The 22,436-nt window shown below is 37.2% G+C and overlaps 2 protein-coding genes across 2 annotated transcripts in view; one reads left to right on the top strand and one right to left on the bottom strand.

Moving 5' to 3' along the window:
* LOC128026064 (protein SLX4IP) overlaps positions 1–15,124 on the bottom strand; it is a 39,911-nt gene extending 24,787 nt beyond the window's left edge. The window contains exons 1-4 of the mRNA XM_052612796.1: positions 14,895–15,124; positions 14,727–14,789; positions 7,388–7,477; positions 6,935–7,061 (exon numbers count right to left, since the gene is read on the bottom strand). Coding sequence (XP_052468756.1) covers positions 6,935–7,061; positions 7,388–7,477; positions 14,727–14,753 — 244 coding nt within the window. The 5' untranslated portion in view covers positions 14,754–14,789; positions 14,895–15,124. The remainder of the gene's footprint in view (positions 1–6,934; positions 7,062–7,387; positions 7,478–14,726; positions 14,790–14,894) is intronic.
* An 18-nt stretch (positions 15,125–15,142) lies between these two features.
* LOC128026056 (molecular chaperone MKKS) lies at positions 15,143–21,790 on the top strand. Its single transcript, XM_052612781.1, has 5 exons — positions 15,143–15,397; positions 16,044–17,029; positions 17,462–17,643; positions 18,751–18,861; positions 21,272–21,790. Exons 2-5 carry the CDS (start codon positions 16,045–16,047, stop codon positions 21,668–21,670), a joined length of 1,677 nt encoding a protein of 558 aa, XP_052468741.1. The 5' UTR covers positions 15,143–15,397; position 16,044; the 3' UTR covers positions 21,671–21,790.
* The last annotated feature ends 646 nt before the right edge of the window (positions 21,791–22,436 follow it).

The following is a 22,436-nucleotide window of genomic DNA, read 5'->3' as shown; positions in this document are numbered from 1 at the left end:
GGAATTCACCAGCTCCTGATCTAGGGTCTCCATTTCCAATGCTGGTAATCCTGCCTATTCCTTCTCACATGTTCCAGGGCAGGTAACTGCTGCTTATGCCGCCACATGCTTTATATTTAAAGGCTATATGGGATGAGGGGCAGAAACAGAACTTTTATTGCAAACTGTTGGAGAAAAAAAAATGTATATATATAAAAAAAAAGGTCAATAGTAAAAAAACATATATATATATATATATATATATATATATATATATAAACCTACACATGCCTGTGACGATGTGTGTTTAGGAAACACACGGAGAGGGTAAGATCCAATTGCTGGTATTTATTGCACAAAAAGGGAATACAAAATAAACAGTCCAAGGAGACAAACAAAACAAAGAAGAACGAGAAGGTAAGGGGACGTCTCTGGAGACGAGAACATAGGTACACAGACAGTAAGGACTCCATACAAACAACAAAGAAGGACAGCTATTTATAGGGAGGCTAACGACAAAGGATTGGCTGCACCTGTGTGATTAATTGGAGTGCAATTACTGTGAAGACAGGACCAGACTAGAGGAATTAAAGTGCCTATAGTGAAGTACCTAAGGAGAAGAGAGCTCACTAAGGAAGACCCAGGAAGAACAGAGACTGGCAGCGTGACAATGCCAATTTAAACATTCAAATGTTTTAAACCATTCAAGTGCTGTTTTTTGCATTCAAAGTGCACACACAAAGAGCCGTGTTTCATACAGGGTGCAAACACTGAATTGATTGCTCTTTCACATCTCCTTAAGCTTGAACGGACACAAACACACAAAATTCTCAAAATACCTTTCTTAACAATGATTAGTCAGTTATGTTGCAGTTACGTCAGTTATGCCTTAAATGAAGTGAACATAAACATTTAATTGCATCCATGCTTCAGATCTTACAAAAGCCTATAAATACCTACTGCCTGTCATTAATGTTAATCAAACAACAAAACACAGCTTTAACAAAGATTCATCTACATTTAGTTTATACAGTCTTTAATAAATGTTTGACTATTATCAGTTATGCTACTAGTTTTTGCTGTGGTTTCGAAGAAGTACTTGAAGTGTTCTTTAATAAAAGTAAATACAAATTTCACCTCATTTATAACCATCGTGTACACACAATTCTAATATACTGATTTGGTGCACAAGTAAAATTTCTTATTATCATCATCAATACTGAAAACAGTTGTGCTGCTATAATTTTAGTAGTAGTAGTGTAAATTCAATACTTTACTAATTTAGTAAAGTAGTGTAAATTCAATATCTACTGATATAGAATAATTCAAAAATCTTTAACATTGGCTGATACCAATATGGTATAGACATACTATGCAATGCATCCTTAGATTTCATTCAATAAAAAGGCAAATCCAAACACAGGTCAATTTTTCAAAGCTTAAATTAGCTGACAGCAGCATTAAATGCATTTCAAAAGGAAGTGCATATGAACCTAACTGTATTTATCACTCTATAACAGCACCGCATTCTGCTGCTGTGTGAACACAGCCAGAGAGAATCAGAAGTAGATGGAGTGCCACAGCCGGTCCCACATGCCTCCACTCATTGAGTGAGATCTCACTCCCACTGTGCCCTTGTAAACACATTCTCCAGTGGTAAGGCTATCTACTGCAGTGGCTTGGGGCTGGGTCACAGGCAGCCAGCACTGCTTTAAGCCCTCCTCACAGTCCCTGCCAAGACGAGTCAGCCTGGTACACCATGTAGCGCTCACAAAGCCCTCTCCCACGGCTATTAGTGACAATTCATCTGGGAAGCCTGGGAAAATGCCTCTGAACCCGGCAGACCATCAGGGGAAACAGCCTGCCAGGTGTTCCCTCCCCCTCTGCCACACCAGCACTGCAAGCCCTGGCACCTGTGAGAAAGAGGAAGGGCCTCGGCGAGGAGGAGGGGTATGAAGAAACTGCCCACCTCATTTCTCCTCCCACTTATCCATTAAGACTTGTCCGATCAAAGCTGCATTTATTTGATCAAAAATACTGTCAAACATTTTTATGAAATGTTATTAAAATTTAAAATAACTGTTTTCAATTTTAGATTAAAACGTTTCTTATTATTTCTTATTATTATCACTGTTGAAAACAGCTGGTATAAACCATGACACTTTTTTTCAGGATTGATAAGACAAAGGTCAAAAGAAAAGGATTTAATGTAGCAATTATTGTGAAGAAAAAATAAATAAATAGATAAATAATTTTTTTTTTTTAAAGTCAATAATATAATTTTTAATGTGCCCTTACAAAATAAAAACATTAATTTATTATAAATAAATAATCTTACTGAACCCAAACATTTTAACAGTAGTGTATACCATCCAGTATTGGGTTTTTAATTGTTCATACTCATTTACCTTGTTTTTACATTTAGATTACCTTTGTAATCTAAATGTAAAATATATATATATATATATATATATAATAATTTATTATATATATATATATATATATATATATATATATATATATATATATATATATATATATATATATATATATATATATATATAATTTCTTTTTTTATATATAAATAGTACAGAATATAATATTTTAATGGTGCATCCCTTAATATCGATCCATCCCTAGAAATGACAGAAAGATTTTGTACAGTATTTGAATAAGACATTAGTTTAGGTTCACTTACTGAAATTAATGTCATGTATTCATGAGTGAAAATTGCATGATGACTACTTTTAACGGTTCTTGAAGATGCACCATAAGTAAAACAAATAGCACTAGATTTTGGTCCTGGCATTTTATATAGCAATATGTGGATAAATGCCAGTGATGCTTTAATGTGTAACCACACAGGCGTGTTGCAACTGATGACTGAATCATCAGTGTCCCAATGTTTAGTCTAACAAAATCATTGCTAGTGCCCAAATTTGATACACAGATTCATGCAAAATTGATTTCACACTAATTATTTGCATTCCAAACTGAAAGAATGCAAAGAGAGTCATTCATTAGGTTCTCACATGAGTGTACGTTCACTTGAAACTGGGTCGCTTTCGTGAACTTTATTGCCAGACTGATCTTTTTAATTTACAGGTTTTCTCAGTAAAACTACTCCTGGAAAAATGAGGTGAGAGTAGGTTAAGAAGAGGAAAACAAGATATGATCTTTAAAAAATTATTTGACATATACGTTGAGCAACATGCTAATTAGCAGATGTTCTCGGTTTAAACCTAATAACTCTATTTTGAAACTGCAGCATCAGAGATTAGGTTAAAGCACTTGTAACGTAGCAACAAACAAACTCTCCGGGTGTCAGAAAGGGTCATAAAGAGGCTACGGGGAATTCGTTCTTAAGAAAAGGAATAAGGAAGGAGTGCTAACAGTATACCGTTCATCTCATTCCAAATATCACTAATTTTTAAAAAGGACGAAAAGTCATCGAGAACTCTTTTTTTGCTTCTACAGGTCAACATTAAAACAACGCAGTTTGCTGTAGTCCAACAAAAAACATTTCCTTGGTTAGGTTGCCAAGAGTCTGGCTCGTGCTTGCGCCAAGCCAAGACATTTGGTGGGAAAAGTTCCCCCTTTCCCGCCCTCTCCAAAGCATAAATAAATCAACTCACTATGAGCTAATGGGGAAGCATGAGGTAGCCAGTCAGCAACAGCTACGAGGGCTGACATTTGGAAAATGGCCTTTGCAGCTGAGAGCAGAACAGACTGCTCAGGAAATGTGTCGGCATGTGTCACGCTCGCTGGATGTGATAAATGTAACATGCATGCACAAACCACCACATACAGGTTGACAACAGACACATCTACGCTGAGAATGAACGAAACACCATGCTTCATGCATGCATGATTAAACCATGTAGATTAAAGTGGGCCGACACATACAAGAGAGGAAAAAAAAAATGTCTCTGGTGTATGAGTGCGTTCACACAAAAGGATCGGGGAGAGTTAATAGCTGCTGATAGCCGACAGCTGGAGTGGTCACATGTTCTGTGACTGGGAAAATTGCAGGGAGAACTCTTTGGGTATGTTCCAAACATCTAAAACTGTGCTGTAAAGTAGACTTTACAAGGTATTTGGTCAATTTAATTGCATTACAAAATGCATCGACCATTTATGCTAAGTCCGAATGAGAAAATTAACCAATCACATGTACTGTCATATAAAATGTAATAGAATTATTAATCATTAAATTTAGAGGTTGAAGTATATACTCAAAATACAGGAATTATAATATATATATATATATATATATATATATATATATATATATATATATATATATATATATATATATATATATATATATATATATAATATAGTAAAGAGTATATGTTCCCCAAGGCCTGCATTTATTTGATGAAAAATACAATTATTTAACTGTTATATTTTGAAATAGTATTACAATTTAAAATAACAGTTTTCTATTTTAGAGAATTTTCTTCCTGTGATGGCAATTGAAAATGGCTGAAATTCCAATAGCCACTACTCCTGTCTTTAATGTCATATATTCCCATTAGAGAGTGTGTTGGGTGAGCACACTCATGTCTACATCTTTGGGAAGGATATCAGCAGGTTAGTGTTTGACCTCTACACTGAGCATATGACCCTTGCATGTATTTCCCAGTCACAGTCCAGCTCCATTTCCTGCCGGAGGCCTAAAAATACTTTAAACTTCTATGTTTATGGACACAAGTGAAGGAGACAGACTGTCCATGCACACACCCTATGAGTGCGTTTCATCATTTGTTATGCTTATCTGTCAGAGATAATGAGTCAGTCTTTCTGATATATTAGACAATAACCCTGTTCTCACCTGTCCCAAGGGTGAGACATTGCATTTCTCACAGCTGTTATATACACAGTGAGCAGTGATTCATGATGTGATCTTCAGATTAACTAATTACATATCTGAAATTGATCTCTAATAAAAAGTGCTGGTCACATTCACAGAATCATGGGTGAAAGTGATCTGGGAAACCAGTTACTGCCAGATCCTTAAAAACTCCAATATCTAGCGCCAGCCTATAAACAATTTTTTTTTTTATCTTGTTTTCTGACTTTTATCCCAGCAGCGAAAGGAGAGGAGTAAAATAATCAAAACTGCATGTAATATTAGTGCTAAACAACAAGAACAGAAAGAGATGAGCACCTCTGCAGCAGTGCAGCCATGCCTTGTTGTGCCGTGAGAGGAGCAGCAACATCTAAAGAGGAGAAATGTCTTTTTATGAGCTTAACTGCCCTGTAATCTACCTCTCTCAGCGGGATCTGGCTCATGCAGTGAGTCAGCCTTTTACAGGCGTAAGTGCTACCAGTGCAAAACCAACCACCTCCCTTAAGGCCCTAATACATTTCAAGTAAAATCAAAGAACGAACGGTGATGTCATTACGAACTAAATCTGGCCAGCTGATAAGAAGTTTTTGTTTTGGGAATTGTGAAACACTAAAGGCTGGTTCACACCTAGAACGATAACTAGAAAGATGACTATAAAGGCGACATTAGCGTCTTCACCAGCGAACAATATTGTCTGTTTATTCTAAGTGCACCGGCATTTGTTGCTTTAAATTCTACAGCTCGGATGGATTCTGAGTGGCTGTGAATGTTTTTTTATCGTTCATCAACTGGGAAAAAAAAAATCTGGAAAGGATTCTAACGATATCTTTTCTCTGTGCCTTTATCGTTTTAGCTGTGGTGTGGACTCTGCTATTCTTTAATATTGAGAAAAATGTTTAGAACTATCTCTTTATCATTATCTTTTAGTTATCATGCTTGGTGTGAACGGGCCTTAACACCATATCTACAGGGGACTGTGATGCGACTAAAGACAATAAAAAGTCATTTTAAATCACAGATCCGGTCTATACTGGATATGTTGTGGCATGACTCAATGGGACACATATTATTCTTTTTATGACATATTCCAAGTGCTTGCGCTATTTCTCACATGAAAGAACTTGTCAAAAACTTGTCAAATCCATATCAGAATCAAATCCAATCAAGATTGTGAAACTAAATCAAAAGCAGATAGCAGAATTCTCTTTTCGATTTGATTCAGAATCGCATGTTCTTATGACTCAATTTGATTAGATTATAAATTGAATTCTAAGTCATTCAAGTTTATTTTAGTTCATTCTCTATTCACCAATGCTGTAAATTATATAGAACAGTGTTTCAGAATAATTCAAGCCGATGATAACTAAATTTAATTACATTTGTTGATGAAACAAACTACACTGGTGACATTATATGCAGGCCACCACTGTTTTTTCTTAACATGCACTGTATCATGAAGAGGAAGTGAAGTCAAACACATTCACCTCATATTTATGGGGGCGGTGGAGACACTCCTGGGGAGTGCTGCCTAGTCTCAACTAGTTTTTATTCTCGCGGGCATGCAGGTAGAGCCTCGATTTTTCCACTTTGTTTTGAAAACTTCCTCTTCCTGCTGTGGGACAGCCGTTAACAGAGTTTTCGAGCTGTGAAGCATGTTTATCAAGGAGAGATAATTTCTAAAGTAAGTGTGAGGGAAAGATGCAGGTTTTCACTTGCAGCTTGAACATGGATAATTATATATTTCAATAACCTATAGCAAATTCTCAAATATGCAGGTGTATATTTGGTATTATATTGAAAGAGTACAGTAGTATTTGTGGTTCAAACATAAATCAGAATAATTAAACATTAGTAGGCATTAATGAGCCTAAGAGATTGGTGTGTCCGTCACAATCTTCTGAACACATGCCAATGGCATAAATTAAATGATAATGCTATAAAATGCTGCCAATGGAAACTTACTAACCCTACATCTGACTATTTCTACTTCCCTATTATATAGTAGGTGAGGAGCAGTATTGAACTAATTTTATTACTACTAGAGAGAATGCAATTTTGGACACAGCTAAGGTTTGGAGACAATGCCCATGTGTGCTATACCTTCAAGACTGAGTGGGGTGGTCAGGGTGAGATCCTTCCTTAGTTTGGGCTGGATCTTTTGGTATTTGGTCTCTTGAAACTGCCTCACCCTCAGCTCCAATGCTTCTCTAATCAGGGAGCCCACTTCCTGTGCACACACACACATAAGAGTTTGCACACATATTTGCAATCTTAAAAACAAAGATAAACCTCCCAAGGTTACATTGCCCTAAACTTTTTACATGGAGCTCAAATTTAACTAGACGTGCTGCATGTAGAGTTAAACCTGGGAGGGAAAATCATTCAAAGCTTTTCGGTTGCATGAGCCAGTGAAAACATATATCTTAAACATACATAAAAAGGATGGGGGGGATCCCCGAGAGTAGATCCAAATTCCAGATTCCTGCAGTTTCAGTCTACTGAAGTGTAAGAGGACATACACAAACAAACAGAAACACACCCTCATTCCAATACCTTCCTGTGTTCTGGAGAGAACCAGCTGGCATTGTCTTGGCCGCCTAAAGGCAGGATATGAAGATCCACCAGTACGGCGAAATTCCCACACTTTGAGAGAGAAAGATAGAGAGATGGGGGATTTAAACACAACAAAAAGAAGTCATCACTGAGCTGATTGAATTACACTTTCAAATCCATAGCTGAAGGCAAGTCACTCCATCCCCTTCCTCTCGTCTTTGTGCATCTGCTTTCCCCTCTCTGCACATCAGTTTCACAAGCTTTGTAAACGCACCTCATTAGCATCATGTCAGTAACCAGATACACTTGATCTCAAGGTGGTGGTGTTAAAACCAAAGCCATGCAGAAGACTAACACAGCAAAGGATTTACAGCTTGAGGAAATGCCTTACTAAAGGATGCTCTCGCTAACCTTTTATTGAAAAGTGACAAGAGAAGAAGGCCAGATTAGGGGAGGCTGCAGAACTCCATGCAAAGAGTGGGGTTCTTGGACCGCTGCGTCAGCACGACAAGGACAATAAGTTATGGCAGAGTAGGAGAGGCAGAGCCAACGCGGCCATTTAGGCTATTGTTACATCTCCACTCCACACCAGCCTGATTATGTTTTACACATGAACGCAATAGCAAGCCTGTCACTGTGCTTTGGTCCACTCACACAGGCCTTTCCAGGACCACACGCAAGAGAACAGAGAGGAGCCGGCACTGAAGCATGTCAACACCTGAGCTCAAAGCAAGATGAGACTGCATTGATGCTGCGGGGACACAGACATAATTGACACTGGGGGAAACGAGCTGATGACATCAGAAGGAAGCAGACAAGAAATTCCCCTTTTCAAGACACAGTCCAGAACACGTTCTAGAGCACAAGTGAGAGTGTGCATTTTAATGGGCCCTGGAGAAGTCCTAAAGTGGCCCAGGCCAGGCAGTAATGTTCTGGGTTCTCCGAGGCCAGCTGGGAAGGCATGGTGTGAGAGTGAATTAGAAGGGTGTGTTGGGTAAAGCCTATTGTTACAGTACTGCTCTCTGGCTACACTCATTTCCTCTCTCTTTAGATCTCCTCTGTCTCTTTCTCTGTCATCCCATAAGCAATGATTTATGCCTTCCCATACCTGAGGAATCTACAGTGACTGAGTAAATAAAACATCTCCAACATTCTCGTTTGGCTTCTATCCTCCGAATTCATCTCCAGTCAAGCAGGATTACGGCACGTTATTAGCACAAAAACTGGCCAAATCCTACTGCCAAATGGTTTTGTTTTTGTTTTTGACATGAAACTATATTTTACTATAATTGCTGCTTTGTGGACATCAGTTTGGTGGCAGCCCTGCTGAACTTGAAGGACAGGCTGCCCCCTTGTGTTAGTCTATGGAAGGTTTTTTTTTTTTTTTTTTTACAAATAAGTGGCTTTATATAAGTGGTGACATGCGACAGCTCTGATTGGATGTGTTAAGGTTGTTTTTATTTCACTGAGATCCTTACAATCATATCATAATCCATTATAAATCTCATCTGATGCAGCTATTGAAGTCGAGAAAGAGTTCATCCTATTGCAGGCAACTGGACAAAAGAGCTAAAAGAAGAAACAGAGGCTTCCTTATGTGTGTATGTGGAAGACAGCAGATCCTTCAGAAAACACTGGGTGGCTTTCTCTTCACGTCTTTGTGCTGTGGCCATTCTGCAACTGACCAGTGGTTTCGACTGACAGCCTTTCAACATTACCATGGCGTGGGAAAGCATCAGAGGGGATGGACGGGAACTGTCAATCACGTGGTGAAAAGGTGGTCTTCTTATGCTGCCTCTGAAACAACCACGTTATTGCCTGCTGTTCTGTTTGGCTCCACTTTCTTTTCAAAATCTGAAATATGCCATTACAGAAGACTGTAGGAATGTTCCCAGTGCTAGAAAGGCATTTTCGCTCAGCTTTTCCAGGCCTTGTGTGACTATGACACAGAGAGAAACAGTTAATTGGATTGCCTAATATGGGGGTCTGTCTTTAAATGTCCAGTTATCATGAGTTAATTTGACTGACGAGGACTGGTACATGAAGAATTAGGGCAATAGGTGTTAAACGTGTTTGGCCAAAATTGCTAAACTACATCATTTTCTTAAACAAAAACAAAAAATCTGTCAGAAAAAACAGCTAAACAGTGAAGTGATCTCGGACCTTAGCTGCTACACAACCTCTACATTTCCTTGGCAGATACATGAAATTTCTCAGAATGTAATCTAGGTTTCTGCTGAGTTTCTTTTGTTTGCAGAGCTACTTTTTCATGCACTAGTTTATTTTTCATTCATGCGTTATTTATTAGCCTGCCTATGTTAAACACCTGCAATGGTTCTCTGTTGTGCAATAAAAGTCTTAACAGCTCTTTGTCACATTCTAGAGAAAGAGGGATACTGTCTACAGGAAACCCTTTGCAGATAAGATCATACAAGGTTTTCTTAGTCTTCACCATATTAACTATTGTATAAAGGGCTTCAGGCAAGGAACTGCTTCTTTCTTTTTCTATATCCTTTTGTTTGTTGATCCTAGTTGAATACACCTGAGGCATCCTGTGGGTCAGTAACCTCCTGATTAAACTCGTTCTTACCTGTGACTCTTTATCAGATCAGCACGGCCTGCCAAAAACACACTACAAAGGCCCTGAAACCAAACAAACAATAAAACAAAACGGTACCAAATCAGTCCCCGCCACTCTGACCGAAGTCCATGGCTTAGCCGTGCTATTTTCAACTCCCAATCGCTGAGAAAACACATGAGGCAAACCGGGTTGCTTTCGACTTTTTGGATTTCTGGCTCTGGTCTACATCACTTGCAGTTCCCAAGATGCACCCTTGTTACCTTCTCTTATCAGTTTCACCCCCACTGACTGAGCTTTCTCCTGTTCTTACTCTCTGATTAGTGTTGGGCAGTCGGCCCAGAAGCGTATGTGCAGCAATTGCCTGTTCACCACCACACCTCCCTGCCCTTTTACCACTGCTATCACTGCTGTGAGAACCAGACCCCCTTTCTCTACACTTAGCTCAGGGACTTACATAAACCAGCCACAGATGTTTATGCTGGAAGAGAGAGAGAGAGAGAGAAAATGAGAGACAGAAGGCAGCAGAAGCAGTCTCACTCAATAAAACTCTGCCCATCGTCTAGCTCAGTCTGTGTCTTTGTAAGAGCGTCGCAGGTCGACGGAGCCTACTGGAATTCTTTAGATCTATGAGTGTTGCCTGGTAAAACTAAAAGTTTAATCTTTGGTCTTGACTTGCTGATTTTGTATAGCATGAGTCACTTGTTGTTCCCTCAAGAGGGTCAACATTAGCGCTGTCAATCTTAAACTGCAAGAGAGCTATGAGACACAAGCAAGTTTAACTAGATTTTTACATGCAAAACTCAGCGCCATGATTCTGGGTGGTTGCCAGGATGTTGCTATGGGGTTGATGTGGTGTTCTGCAATGTTTCTCTAGATTTGGCTCAAGTCCCGTCTTTAACAAAGGTCTGTGGCATTTGACAAAACAGAACGCCTCTCATCAGTAAGTCAGATGTTTTGTGACATCACTTATATCCATGCAAAAAACTTAGCAACTAAACCTAAATAATACAAATGTGACCAAAAAGTGGTTTGCAAAAATAAATAAACAACTACACTGTAATAACAAAAATAAGAAATGCAAATATTTATATAAAATATAGTCATATAGTCATGCAAGGACTTGTGTCACGCGGGGAACATCCTTTTACCATTCTTCACTATAAATGATATGGTAATGTATAGTTCTACTTATGAAAACCATAACTTTGACAGTACTTTTACAGTTTCAGTTTTTTTTTTTTTTTTATATCATCTCATGAGGTGATGTTCTTTAATTACATCTTCAGAGTGTGTTGTTTGCAGCAAACAACAATGCACACAACAAGAGTTGTGATGTCTGGTTTGTGAACAAATGATCATCTTTTTAATGAATAGTTTAAACAGATCCCCAAAATATTCAGACTTGATTATAAGTTTGAATCAAATTCACTAACTCTTAAATCAATCAGAGGCATTACTCGAAATGGACTCCCTCCCTCACTAAACCAGAAGCCAATGTTTCCAATAAATCCCTAACCATTTTATTTATTAATTTTTTCGTCTGGAGCCACTGCTTAGGGTCAGGGGTTTTAAAAAAACATAACACATCCAGTAATAAATCAGTGTGATTATGACTAAGCTGGCCTTTATTTCTAGGAACTCTAAAGTGCTCACTGAGTTAATCTCTGGAAGTTAGCACACCTGAATGGTTTTGTTTGTTTTTTTTTTCTATGCAAGATCGCAACCCAGAAGCAAAATTCCAACAGCAAGAACAGGCAGGAATCACCTGGTAAAGCTCCACAAACAACTGAACAATATCAGAAAGATTCCAAGAATTCTAGTAAAAAGGAAGTATTAGAAGTCAGGAAAAACCAAACAACAATCCTTCCACTTCTTTACACTGTAATTTAACTGCAGTTTACAGAACGAATGCTAATCTACCTACATTAAGTTTGTAAATCTAAACATCTGCAGTAATAAATTAATTTAAAATCTAAAAACGCAGTAAATAAGAATTCTATTACATCTGCCATGTCTTTTAAGTTGCATTCATCCCAGTTTCAGAAATAACAACATATTTCCTTGATCCGATGACAGTAATAGGATGCTTGGAGGTCCAAGTGTGTGGTCCATATCTACCAGGGAAGTCGACCTAGCACACAAACCAGAGCCAAGACAGCTGTCATACTACCCAGCACTTAACATTCATACTCAAAAACAAGAATCATGCTCTCCCGCCATCTCCTACACCAGATGGGTATAACAGTGGAGTGCCGTGGCAGCTCTTGTGTAAATATTCAGTGTCTTCTGAGACACAAAGGAGAAAATCAGGGCCTCAACTTTAAGTGGGAGTAGTTCATCGCCTACAAGAACTGCACTGCAGAGTGGAAACACGACATCCAACTTAATGTTGCTGTGTCAGGTAAGTCAGGATCTTCAAACAATCAATCTACAAATCACTTACAAAGGTCTTATACTTGGGTTTTTTTAAAATTAGGAGAGAAATGGTCCACAAACTTTCCCATTTTGCTGATTTTTGCTTACATTGTACTTGTAGTTGTTTTAAAGGAATAGTTCACCCAAAAATTAAAAAGTAAAAAAGTAAAAAGGTGTCCACAAAAGAAATCAAATAAAAAGAATAATAATCCATGAAGTAATTTTATAATCTGACTGTTTCTGTCCAAAATAACAGTTCATAAATGTTTTCACTTGACAACAGTGCTTCTGTATATAATTTATCTGCATATTTCTCAACATTTTCACTGGATAAAGCAATGTTATGCGTACACCATTGAAGTTAAAAATGTATTGATGAATTTATTACAAAGATGCAGCTTTTCACTTCATAAACTGTTAATTGATGGACTGGAGACATGTAGATTACTTGTGGATTATTGTGATGTTTTTATCTACAGTTTTTGGACTCTCATTCTGAAGGCACCCATTCACTGCAGAGGATTCATTGGTGAGCAAGTGAGGTAATGATACTTTTTTCCAAATTTGTGCCGATTAACAAACTTCCATTTTTGGTTGAAATATTCCTTTAAAAGGAAAAAAAATAATGAAATCACCAAATAATTAATTTTTTTAATTATTTACTCACCCTTGTGTTGTTCCAAGCTGCAATTTTTATGCATATAATGACTTTTACTGTGTGGACAGAAACATTTTCAAATTCAAAATAACTTCTTTTATATTCCACTCAAGAAAGAAAGTCAGGTTTGGAACGACACAAAGGTCAACAATCACGGAATTTCCAGTTTTTGGTAAACATTTTTAGAATACTTCTTCTGGGACAGAATAAAATATCTAAAAATGACATGGTTCTTATGTTCTGCTCGAACAGTTTGTTTAGCACTGAAGCAAAGTTGAGAGCTGGGCCAGCTGATGGTACGGTTTGCTTTCCCATTTTTAAATGTCTCCGTGTGGTCACAGTGTTGGGCATGACAGTTCTTTTCTCAGGGAGAGCAACATATATAACAATATCATTATGTGCAGACTGGGAGGGTGAAGTTGGTGAGTGGCACTCTCCCACAATGAAAAACAGATACAGGAGAGGTGATGAGTGAGAAAGACAGAAAGAGAACTAGTACATAGCCAACGTCTGGCAATAAACACGGATGTGTGGGACCCACAGCAATATCCAGGAACTAGAATTAAGCCTTCACTATATGAAAAATCAACAAAAAACAGAGACCCAGGGCTTTTCTAGTAATTAACAGAAACATCTGACATGCATTAGCACTGACATTCATTTATCTGGCATGTGAGTGAATAGACACAGCCGGACCAGCATCTGTGCTGCTGAGAAACGCGGAGGAGACGTTCAGCTGGATATATACAGACATGATTATTAAAACATCAAAATGGGATGCAATGCAAAAGAAAGCGACTGAGATGGTATGGAAAATATAATCCGAGCCTAACATTCTGATGAAATCTGAGTTTTTTGGTATGGTTTGTAACAAAATGCAGGCTGAACAATTAAAGAACACAAATAGACGACATAAAGAAGTACGAGCTATGTTCAGTAAACTATTCAAGGAATTAATGCTGTTGCGCTACCTGAGCGCACTCATTGCTTAAGCGACCACCCCCTCTAGCGTTAAAAAAGTTGAAGTACAGGTAGTTTTTTTTTTTTTTCAACTGTTCTAAACACCACTTTAAGTCTTTATCTTAAGTCTCCATGCGTTTTCTTAAGGTTCCTTATAAATACCGTGAGGTACACTGCAATGTATAGTAGCCTATTACTATCACATAAGAAAAAAAATCATGCTTTGGGAAATCATAACTATGACATAGTGCAGGGGTGTCAAACTAAATTCCTGGAACGGCCAGAGCCCTAAAGAGTTTTGTTCCAAGCCTGCTCCAGCACAAACATACCAAGTATTGATTAGGTTTAAGTAATCAAACAGACACCCCTGATATAATGTGTCCTGATTTCAACTTTGTAAGTCATAAAAATCACATAACAGAGATGAAAATTTGATAAAGTAAAAAATATGATAGAAGTCAAAATTATGATGCAAAAAGTCAAAAGTCAAAGACGAAAGGTGAAATATATATTTTTTTTTAAATGATGAACTAAAATGTCATAATCATGAGATCAAAGTCAATGTAGTTAATGTCATAAAAAGCCAAACATTATGACACTAAAATACAAAAATGGGTAAAAGTGTTAATTAGATAAGTCATAATTAAGACATAAAAGTCAATGTCATAAAATGTTCTGTCATTATTTAATAGATAAATATAGATGAAATAAAAATGTTAACATACCTTGACTACAAATTTAGAAGACTGCATTCTGATGAAACACTGGACAAATCCAAAAAGAATGCGCTGAACAACCATAAACAAAAAATAGTCACAATCTCATAACTTCTACAGAAACCCCAAAATATGTTTATTGCTGAAAAACTGAACATATAGTAATGAAATACTCACATGACGTGCAGTTAGACAAAGTTGTAGAAAGTCAAAAGAAGGAAGTGCGGTAAAGCAGAGCTCAGACTTGTCTTATGATATTCATGGGTTGTTTAAATATAATTGACGATATAAAATTTAGATTTTTTAATTAAAACGACTCGAGGGTAACAATAACATATATATAATGAATTATTTTCATTTTCTCCCGCCGAAGGTTTGAAACTTGCCCTCTCACGTTAGGACCCCGGCGCGTGCCGTTGTCATGGAAGTCGGATTTAGGAGGCTGCATACTTTGCCAGACAGTCGCGTTCGTTGTTCCAAGTAAATTGTAAAATATCCATGATTATGTATCGCTAAACGAAATTATAGTAATTCGTTTAGTGTATAATATTTGAGATTTAAAATCCAATTAGTGTTTTCGGGTTTCTGTTGTTAAATACTTTATAACTGGCATGTGTTGGTCACCATATGAGAACATGTGTATTGTGTAAGACGTAAACACCATCTGCTTGGCTTTTACCGTAAGGGTTTAATTTCCTATATTTTTCTTTCTAATATGTTTAGTTAGTTGATCCATATGCTGAACTTTAGGGTATGTAAGTTACAAGGTTCACATGGTACATTTTACACGTCTTTTATAAGATAATTCATTTGTTTTGAATAGAAATCAGGAACGATTTTTTCTGTTTGCTGTAATGAAGTAATTTCAAGATGATTTTAATTATTTAACGTTAACTATTTGCGAAGTGGCATGCTAAGCATTTTACTAACTGTTCTTCAATGATTATGCGTGGCGTTTTCAGAAACTTACATTAATTTAATACATAAAATATTTATACTTTTAAAAATATGAACTTATCACACCATTTAAAATGACCTAGTGAAAGCAAAAAAAGTGAAAAAAAATGAAAGTGGACCTAATATATTCTTTCCTTTATGCATTTATAAAATGTAGTTTAACCTTAATGTTGCTTTTTAATAATTAAATAAATAATAGATTCTTATATTTATGTTACAATACCTAATACTAATCAATCCACAGAAGAAACAAAATCATCCATAATACTGTACTATTAAGTATGTGATCTTTTCATTTCTGTTTATTGAAAAGTAATGGACTTGTATATATAATCATCAGTAAATTTCTCTGAATGAATCAAACCATAGCATGTCTCGAATTTGTAAGAAGAAACCTGCTGTGTGCACAGATGAACCACTTTCCAACAGTAACATTTGCCAAAAGATGGCTCTGTTGAGAAATATACTCAGTTCTGCCTATGGACCAACTGGTAGACTGAAACAAATACATAACAATGTTGGAGGCCATGTCTTGACAACTTCAACCTCTACAGCCCTGCTCAAACGAGTAGATATGTCTGAGCCGCTTCTTAAAATGATCTCAACTGCTGTTCAACATCACACCACATGTTACAGTGACTGTGGGCTTTTTATGGGGATTTTCACACTCCGACTTATTGAAAATACACAAAATAATGGCCTCAGGACAGCTGCAGCAGCCAAGGTATACAAACATCTTGTGGAAGAATGCAACATGTATCTTAAAGGAGACTCTTGTGGTTGTAAAGTGCCAGTAGACTTCAGCAGCAGCGATTCGATCATTGCACTGGCTCGCAGTATGATCACCAGCAAACCAGCATGTATGTTGAATAGCAGGGAAACAAAACATATCAGTTCACTGATCGCACAGGCCTTCTTGTATTCCATCCATTGCAACACATCCGGCGTGAGCTGCTTTGGAAGGACAGTCACCATCGGCATTGAGAGCCAATCGGTGAGCGATTCTTCGGTTTTCCCAGGACTGCTGGTGGATGTCCCTGAGATGCTTCAGCCTGCAGATCTTGAGAGACTGGGATCTGGGCCGTTTAAGGTGGTGCTTTTCAGCGTATCACTGTCAGGGGATATCTCTGAAGTTGGAGATGTAACTTTGGAGATCCATAGGGGAGTGGACCCAGAGCATGATCTCCTTCAGCAGCTCCTGAAGCTTGGGGAACAAGTTGTTATGGACAAAGTGAGCTTATTTGCATGCCAAAAAGTCGTACATCCAGTTCTCCAGCACTACTTGAGGAAGCATGGAGTTGTTGTGATCGAGAGGCTTGGACTAGCCCTGATGGAACCGTTTGTCCAGTTAACAGGTAAATATTTAATAATGTTAAGGTATATTTATAGAATTGACTATCAATTTAGAGCTGTTACTGAGTTTAATATAAGTTTAAAATATGTCCAGCAAATACTGTAAATTGAAAAACCCGTTCTGTAAAAAAAAATTAAAGAAAAACATATTTTATTATTCTTAATTTGTATTTAAAACTAAATTGAATACTATGTTTTTAAAAAAAAATAATAATACTATGTAAAATTGCAAAATTTTATACATAAAAAAGTATATTAATTAAAATGTAAATATTTTTGCTAGGGAAAATGTATTTATACTTATAATTGTTGTTAATTAAATAAGGCCATGCCTTTCTGATTAATATATTGGTAATATATAATGTATAACATCATATATACAATAGTATAGAAATGAAATCAGCTTTATTTTAACTCCGTTTTTAATATTTCAGGTGCTCAGGCTATTGCTTCTCTTTGCGCTTCAGTCCCAGTGGAAGCTTTCGGGATGGTTAAAGAATTCTGTTTGCAGTCATGTGGATCCAGAGAACTCCTCCAGCTCCTTCCTTCTAAAGATGCTGCAGTTAGCACCATGCTTCTCTGCCACAGAAATGAAACAATGCTTGAAGAACTGAAGGTTTATTAAAACACAGATCTTTATGTTCATTTCAATTCACTCCGGTATAATAATTTTTATGTTGTTTAATTCAAACACACAGCTTGAAATAATTCACCAAAATGAAACTTACCAAATCTAATGTCATTTTGCTGCTAAAACATCTCTTAGATGTGTTTAAAAACATAAGTCTGAATGCTTTTATACCCTTGAGTCATGAAACAAGGAAGAATCTGACTAATGATGCTGTTTTAGGAAACTAATGGCCAAATAAAAGCTGCATTAAAATCATCAGAATATTCACAACGCTTTTATGCCAGTAAAATTAACACAGATATCATGATTGTGCAAAGTATTGTCCTCCTCTATTAAAAATCCCAGTCTTTGCACTCATTCTTTTGGGTTTATTTTGGGTGTATTCATCCCTCTCTGTTAATTATCCAAGCTTTTTATTTAGTTTCTTATATTTTTAAGTTCCAGTTTTCTTAGTGTATAAAGCCATGCTCTGTACTCAACAAAAATAGTCTTCTTTTGAGTTTTATTTTACATTTATCACCAGTAGGACAGAACACTTTCGGAGTTATTAAACTATTTATTAAATTGTCTAATTGTGATAAATATGTAATCATATGTAATTCTTGTTCAAGCCAGGCGTGTATTATGCAATGTATCGATGGATGTGAAGGTTTGTGTTGTATACAAATGGAAATTGGCTAGCATTTAAATGGATTACATGTGCTTTTGGAGATTGAGGATTGGTTAATGAATGATGACGTCAATTTAATTAATGATTTAAAAATTGGGGGTAGAAATTTAATTGTATAACACACTGAAGAAGGCTTTCAGCTGAAACGTTTCTGACCAGCTGGTGATGAATATAATATAAAACATTCAATACCCGTCTTCATGGATTAATATACTAAGTAATTTAATGGATTGACACAGCAAAATAAAATATTAAGTGACAAAAGAGTGCGCTACAAACACCTTTTGTGGAATTAAGTTCCAATTTTCCAAATGACTTTTTCTAGATTTACTGGACTCCGTTTTGTTCATTCAAATATTTTGTATCAATTCCCTCTTTTCCACTTCTGTCATATGATGAACATTATTCCATTTTTTGGACAGATGACATGCAAGAGAGCAGAACATGTGTTGCGACTGACTCTGAGGGAGCCCTGCGCCCTGCTTGGAGGAGGCTGTACAGAGACACTGCTGGCCACCCACATCACGCACATGGTATTCTATTCCACTGAGTCACACATCACGTTCAATTACATTACTACAGTACTGATTCGGAAGTTCCACTGTCAGAATTTTATGAAAAGATTCATGCATTATGCATTACTTTTTGAGAGGGATTAACTTTGGAATTTATTTTCAAGGATTGCCAAGTACCATATTTCTGCCTGACTAGATTTTTAAACCATTCTAATTTGAATTTTTTTTTTTTTTCGTTTGTTTTTTGATACTTTACAGCTTTTGTTGGATTGTCCCCAATTTTGAGTTAAATCAGTTTGAGAACAAAAAAAAAAAGGTGTGCACATCCAATAGCGTACAACAACAATAAACAACAGAAGTCCACGTGCTGTAATTAAAGCTCCAGAAAATGTTATCACAACCAAGCGCAACATTTCATCCATTGGGGCCTTCATGAGGCACCTGATGAAGCCCTAACTGGTCGATACTTTGGGCAGAATAATTTTTTTTAATTTGCAGACATACTGTTTCTTTTTATTATTATTAATTTTAAATCCTTTTGAGGCCATGTTACTTTTATGATTAATTAGTGGCAAATCTACAGTCATGGCCAAAAGTTTTGGCAGTGACATAAATTTAGTGTTTTGCAAAGTTGTTGTGGTGTTCATTCACATTGCTTCTAGATTATTGTGTAGCGTGATCAGATGCATTTTAAATAACTGTTAAAAGCAATTAAACTTTTCACAAAATAAGATTGACTGATCATATCAGCAGCACATGTGAAAGTGTGAATGTGTACTAGTCAGGTTAAAGACTATCATTCTAATTAGATAGTTAGAGCAGACTGATTGCTATAAAAGGAGGGAAGAAGTGCTTCCAATCATTGTGTTCTTGTTAGCAATGGTTACCTCCAAAGAAATATGTGCAGCCATCATTGCTTTGCATCAAAATGGCGTCACATGCAAAGAAATTGCTACAAAGAATATTGGAAACTGAAAAAAAACATTTACCGGATCATCAAGATTGTCCAGGAGAGAGATTTGAATGCAGTGAAGAAGTCTTCAGAAAGTGACACATCCCAGAGTGTCCAACAAGCGCCAGGACCGTCTCCTCCTGAGGAGTCCGCTACGGAATCGTCTCACCAGCAGTGCAGAGCTTGCTCAGGAATGACAGCAGGTTGGTGTGAGAGCATCTGCACGCACAGTGAGGCCAAGACATTTGTACAACGGCCTGGTGTCAAGAAGGGCAGCAAAGAACCCACATCTCTCCAAGAAAAACTGAGTACAGTACAGACTGAAATTCTGCAGGAAGTACAAGGCTTGGACAGCAGAAGAATGGTGCAAAGTTATTTACTCTGATGAAGCTTCCCTCCGACCATTTGGGACATATGGAAAATCAATTGTTCGGAGAAGAAAAGGTGAACGCTAGCTTGAGTCCTGTGACGTGCCAACAGTGAAGCATCCCTAGACCATCCATGTGTAGGGCTGCTTGTCAACCAAGGGAGTAGGAATTCTGCCCCAAAATTCTGCCATAAATAAAGATTGCTATCAAAACGGCCTGCAAGAGAGACTTTTTACACCGTTCCATGATCAATTTGGTAATGATCCGTGCATTTTCCAGCATGATAGTCAGTCCTCAAAAGGCTAGTGGACAAGCAGAAGCACACAAATTGTGATCAAATCTAATAAAGCATTAAAGGGTTAGTTCACCCAAAAATGAAAATGATGTCATTAATAACTCACCCTCATGTCGTTCCAAACCCGTAAGACCTCCATTTATCTTCGGGACACAGTTTAAGATATTTTAGATTTAGTCAGAGAGCTTTCTGTCCCTCCATTGAAAATGTGTGTACGGTCTACTGTCCATGGTTAGAAAGTTAATAAATACATCTTCAAAGTAGTCCATGTGACATCAGAGGGTCAGTTAGAATATTTTGAAGCATCGAAAAAACAGTTTGGTCCAAAAATAGTAAAAACTACGACTTTATTCAGCATTGTCTTCTCTTCCATGTCAGTTGTGAGCGAGTTCAAAACTCTGCAGTTTAGTGATATCTGGTTTGTGAATGAATCACTCGATGTAACCAGATCTTCTTGAACCAGTTCACCGAATCGAACTGAATCGTTTTAAATGGTTCACCTCTCCAGTAAGCATTAATCCACAAATGACTTAAGCTGTTAACGTTTTTTAATGTGGCTGAGACTCCCTCTGAGTTAAAACAAACCAATATCCCGGAGTAATTCATCTACTCAAACAGTACACTGGCTGAACTGCTGTGAAGAGACAACTGAAGATGAACACAGAGCCGAGCCAGATAACGAACGAATGATTGACTCGTTCTGTGACCAAACCAATCTATTCATCCATAAAATTGACATGGCATTTAGTGTACTCTGTAATCCTTGCTTGCTGCTGTATTTAATTTTATTTATTTCTTTCACTTACTTTACAGAGTTGTTCCAAAGCCTCAGAAATAGCTCAGGCTCTGAGCATCTCTCACTCCGAGTTCATCATGGCAGTCAAGGCATTTTGCAGCTCTCTGCAATCTGTGGCTCTTTCCTTAGATCATGATGGACAGGACTGTCTCATTGACATGACATATGCTCATCGCTGGGTCCCAGATATCTACTCCAAAACCTGCAGTTGTGGCCTGGTGGAGGACAGATCCAACCTAGAGAAGACCCCTCTAAATACAGCTTACCCCACTTTCTGTCCTGTTTCCCTGAAAAACACTGACAGTCAGCCCAGAATTTTAGATTCATTTTCTGCCAAACTCAATGCTTTGAATGTGGCGGTTGAGATGGCTAATTTGGTTCTTGATGTAAAATATGTAATTGAGGATATCAATTGAATTTCAATGAATGAAGAGCTGTGCTTTGAATAAAGGTTGTAGGTTTGATGTATTTTACAATTAAATATTGTTCTAAAACTTTTTCTTCAAGAGAACTCAATGTGGCAACATACATGTTAAGTATTCCTTACATTAAACCACCAAAACCAAAATAAGAGGAACACAGAGTTGGAGCCATTGCCTGAACTTTTTGCAAATATGCAAGCAGCTAAATCTGCTATGTTAGAAAAGATTTTAAATGAAGCAAAATAAGGTTTAATGGATACTAAAAAGGGTTTATGGTAGGTACATTTTCTCAGTTCACTCGTATTTGACAGTTATTATGACAAAAGGTTAATTTTGGACCCTGCCTGAGTCATCTTCATTGTGACATGTGCCTTTGAGAAAGGCACTTATCTCCAGGTAGCTCCAAGGCTAATATTCCTGTAATTAGTGCACCATATAAGGATAAAAACATCTGCTATATTACCACACTTAAGCATCTACTCCGAAGGAAATTACCGTTTATATTGTAAGAAAGCACAACGGCATATATTTTGTAGATGTAGTTCTCCACACTAGGTGTAGTATTTGATTCTTCCAGTATGTTAACGTTTCTGTTGTTAATTTGGATATTAAAGTATTCATAGTTCCATCTAATCTTCGGTTCACTTCAGACGCTCTTTGGCTCTTGCCATCAATTCACTCAAACAAATCAAACGTGTCCGAAAGAGATGATTCTCAGACTAGTTAACCTCTAAAGCCTTCTACACACTGTACGATTTTA

This window comes from Carassius gibelio, chromosome A13, assembly GCF_023724105.1.
Source record: "Carassius gibelio isolate Cgi1373 ecotype wild population from Czech Republic chromosome A13, carGib1.2-hapl.c, whole genome shotgun sequence".
NCBI classification, from domain to species: Eukaryota; Metazoa; Chordata; class Actinopteri; order Cypriniformes; family Cyprinidae; genus Carassius; species Carassius gibelio.
Note: the sequence above shows the minus strand (reverse complement) of the source record. Positions and strands in the feature narration are given on the sequence as shown.

What these genes read in the sequence shown, in the direction of transcription:
- LOC128026056 (XM_052612781.1), top strand. Translation starts at nt 16,045, where the DNA reads ATGTCTCGAATTTGTAAGAAGAAACCTGCTGTGTGCACAGATGAACCA. An exon ending in ACCGTTTGTCCAGTTAACAG is followed by an intron (nt 17,030 to 17,461) that starts GTAAATATTTAA and finishes TTAATATTTCAG; the next exon opens with GTGCTCAGGCTATTGCTTCT. An exon ending in CAATGCTTGAAGAACTGAAG is followed by an intron (nt 17,644 to 18,750) that starts GTTTATTAAAAC and finishes TTTTTTGGACAG; the next exon opens with ATGACATGCAAGAGAGCAGA.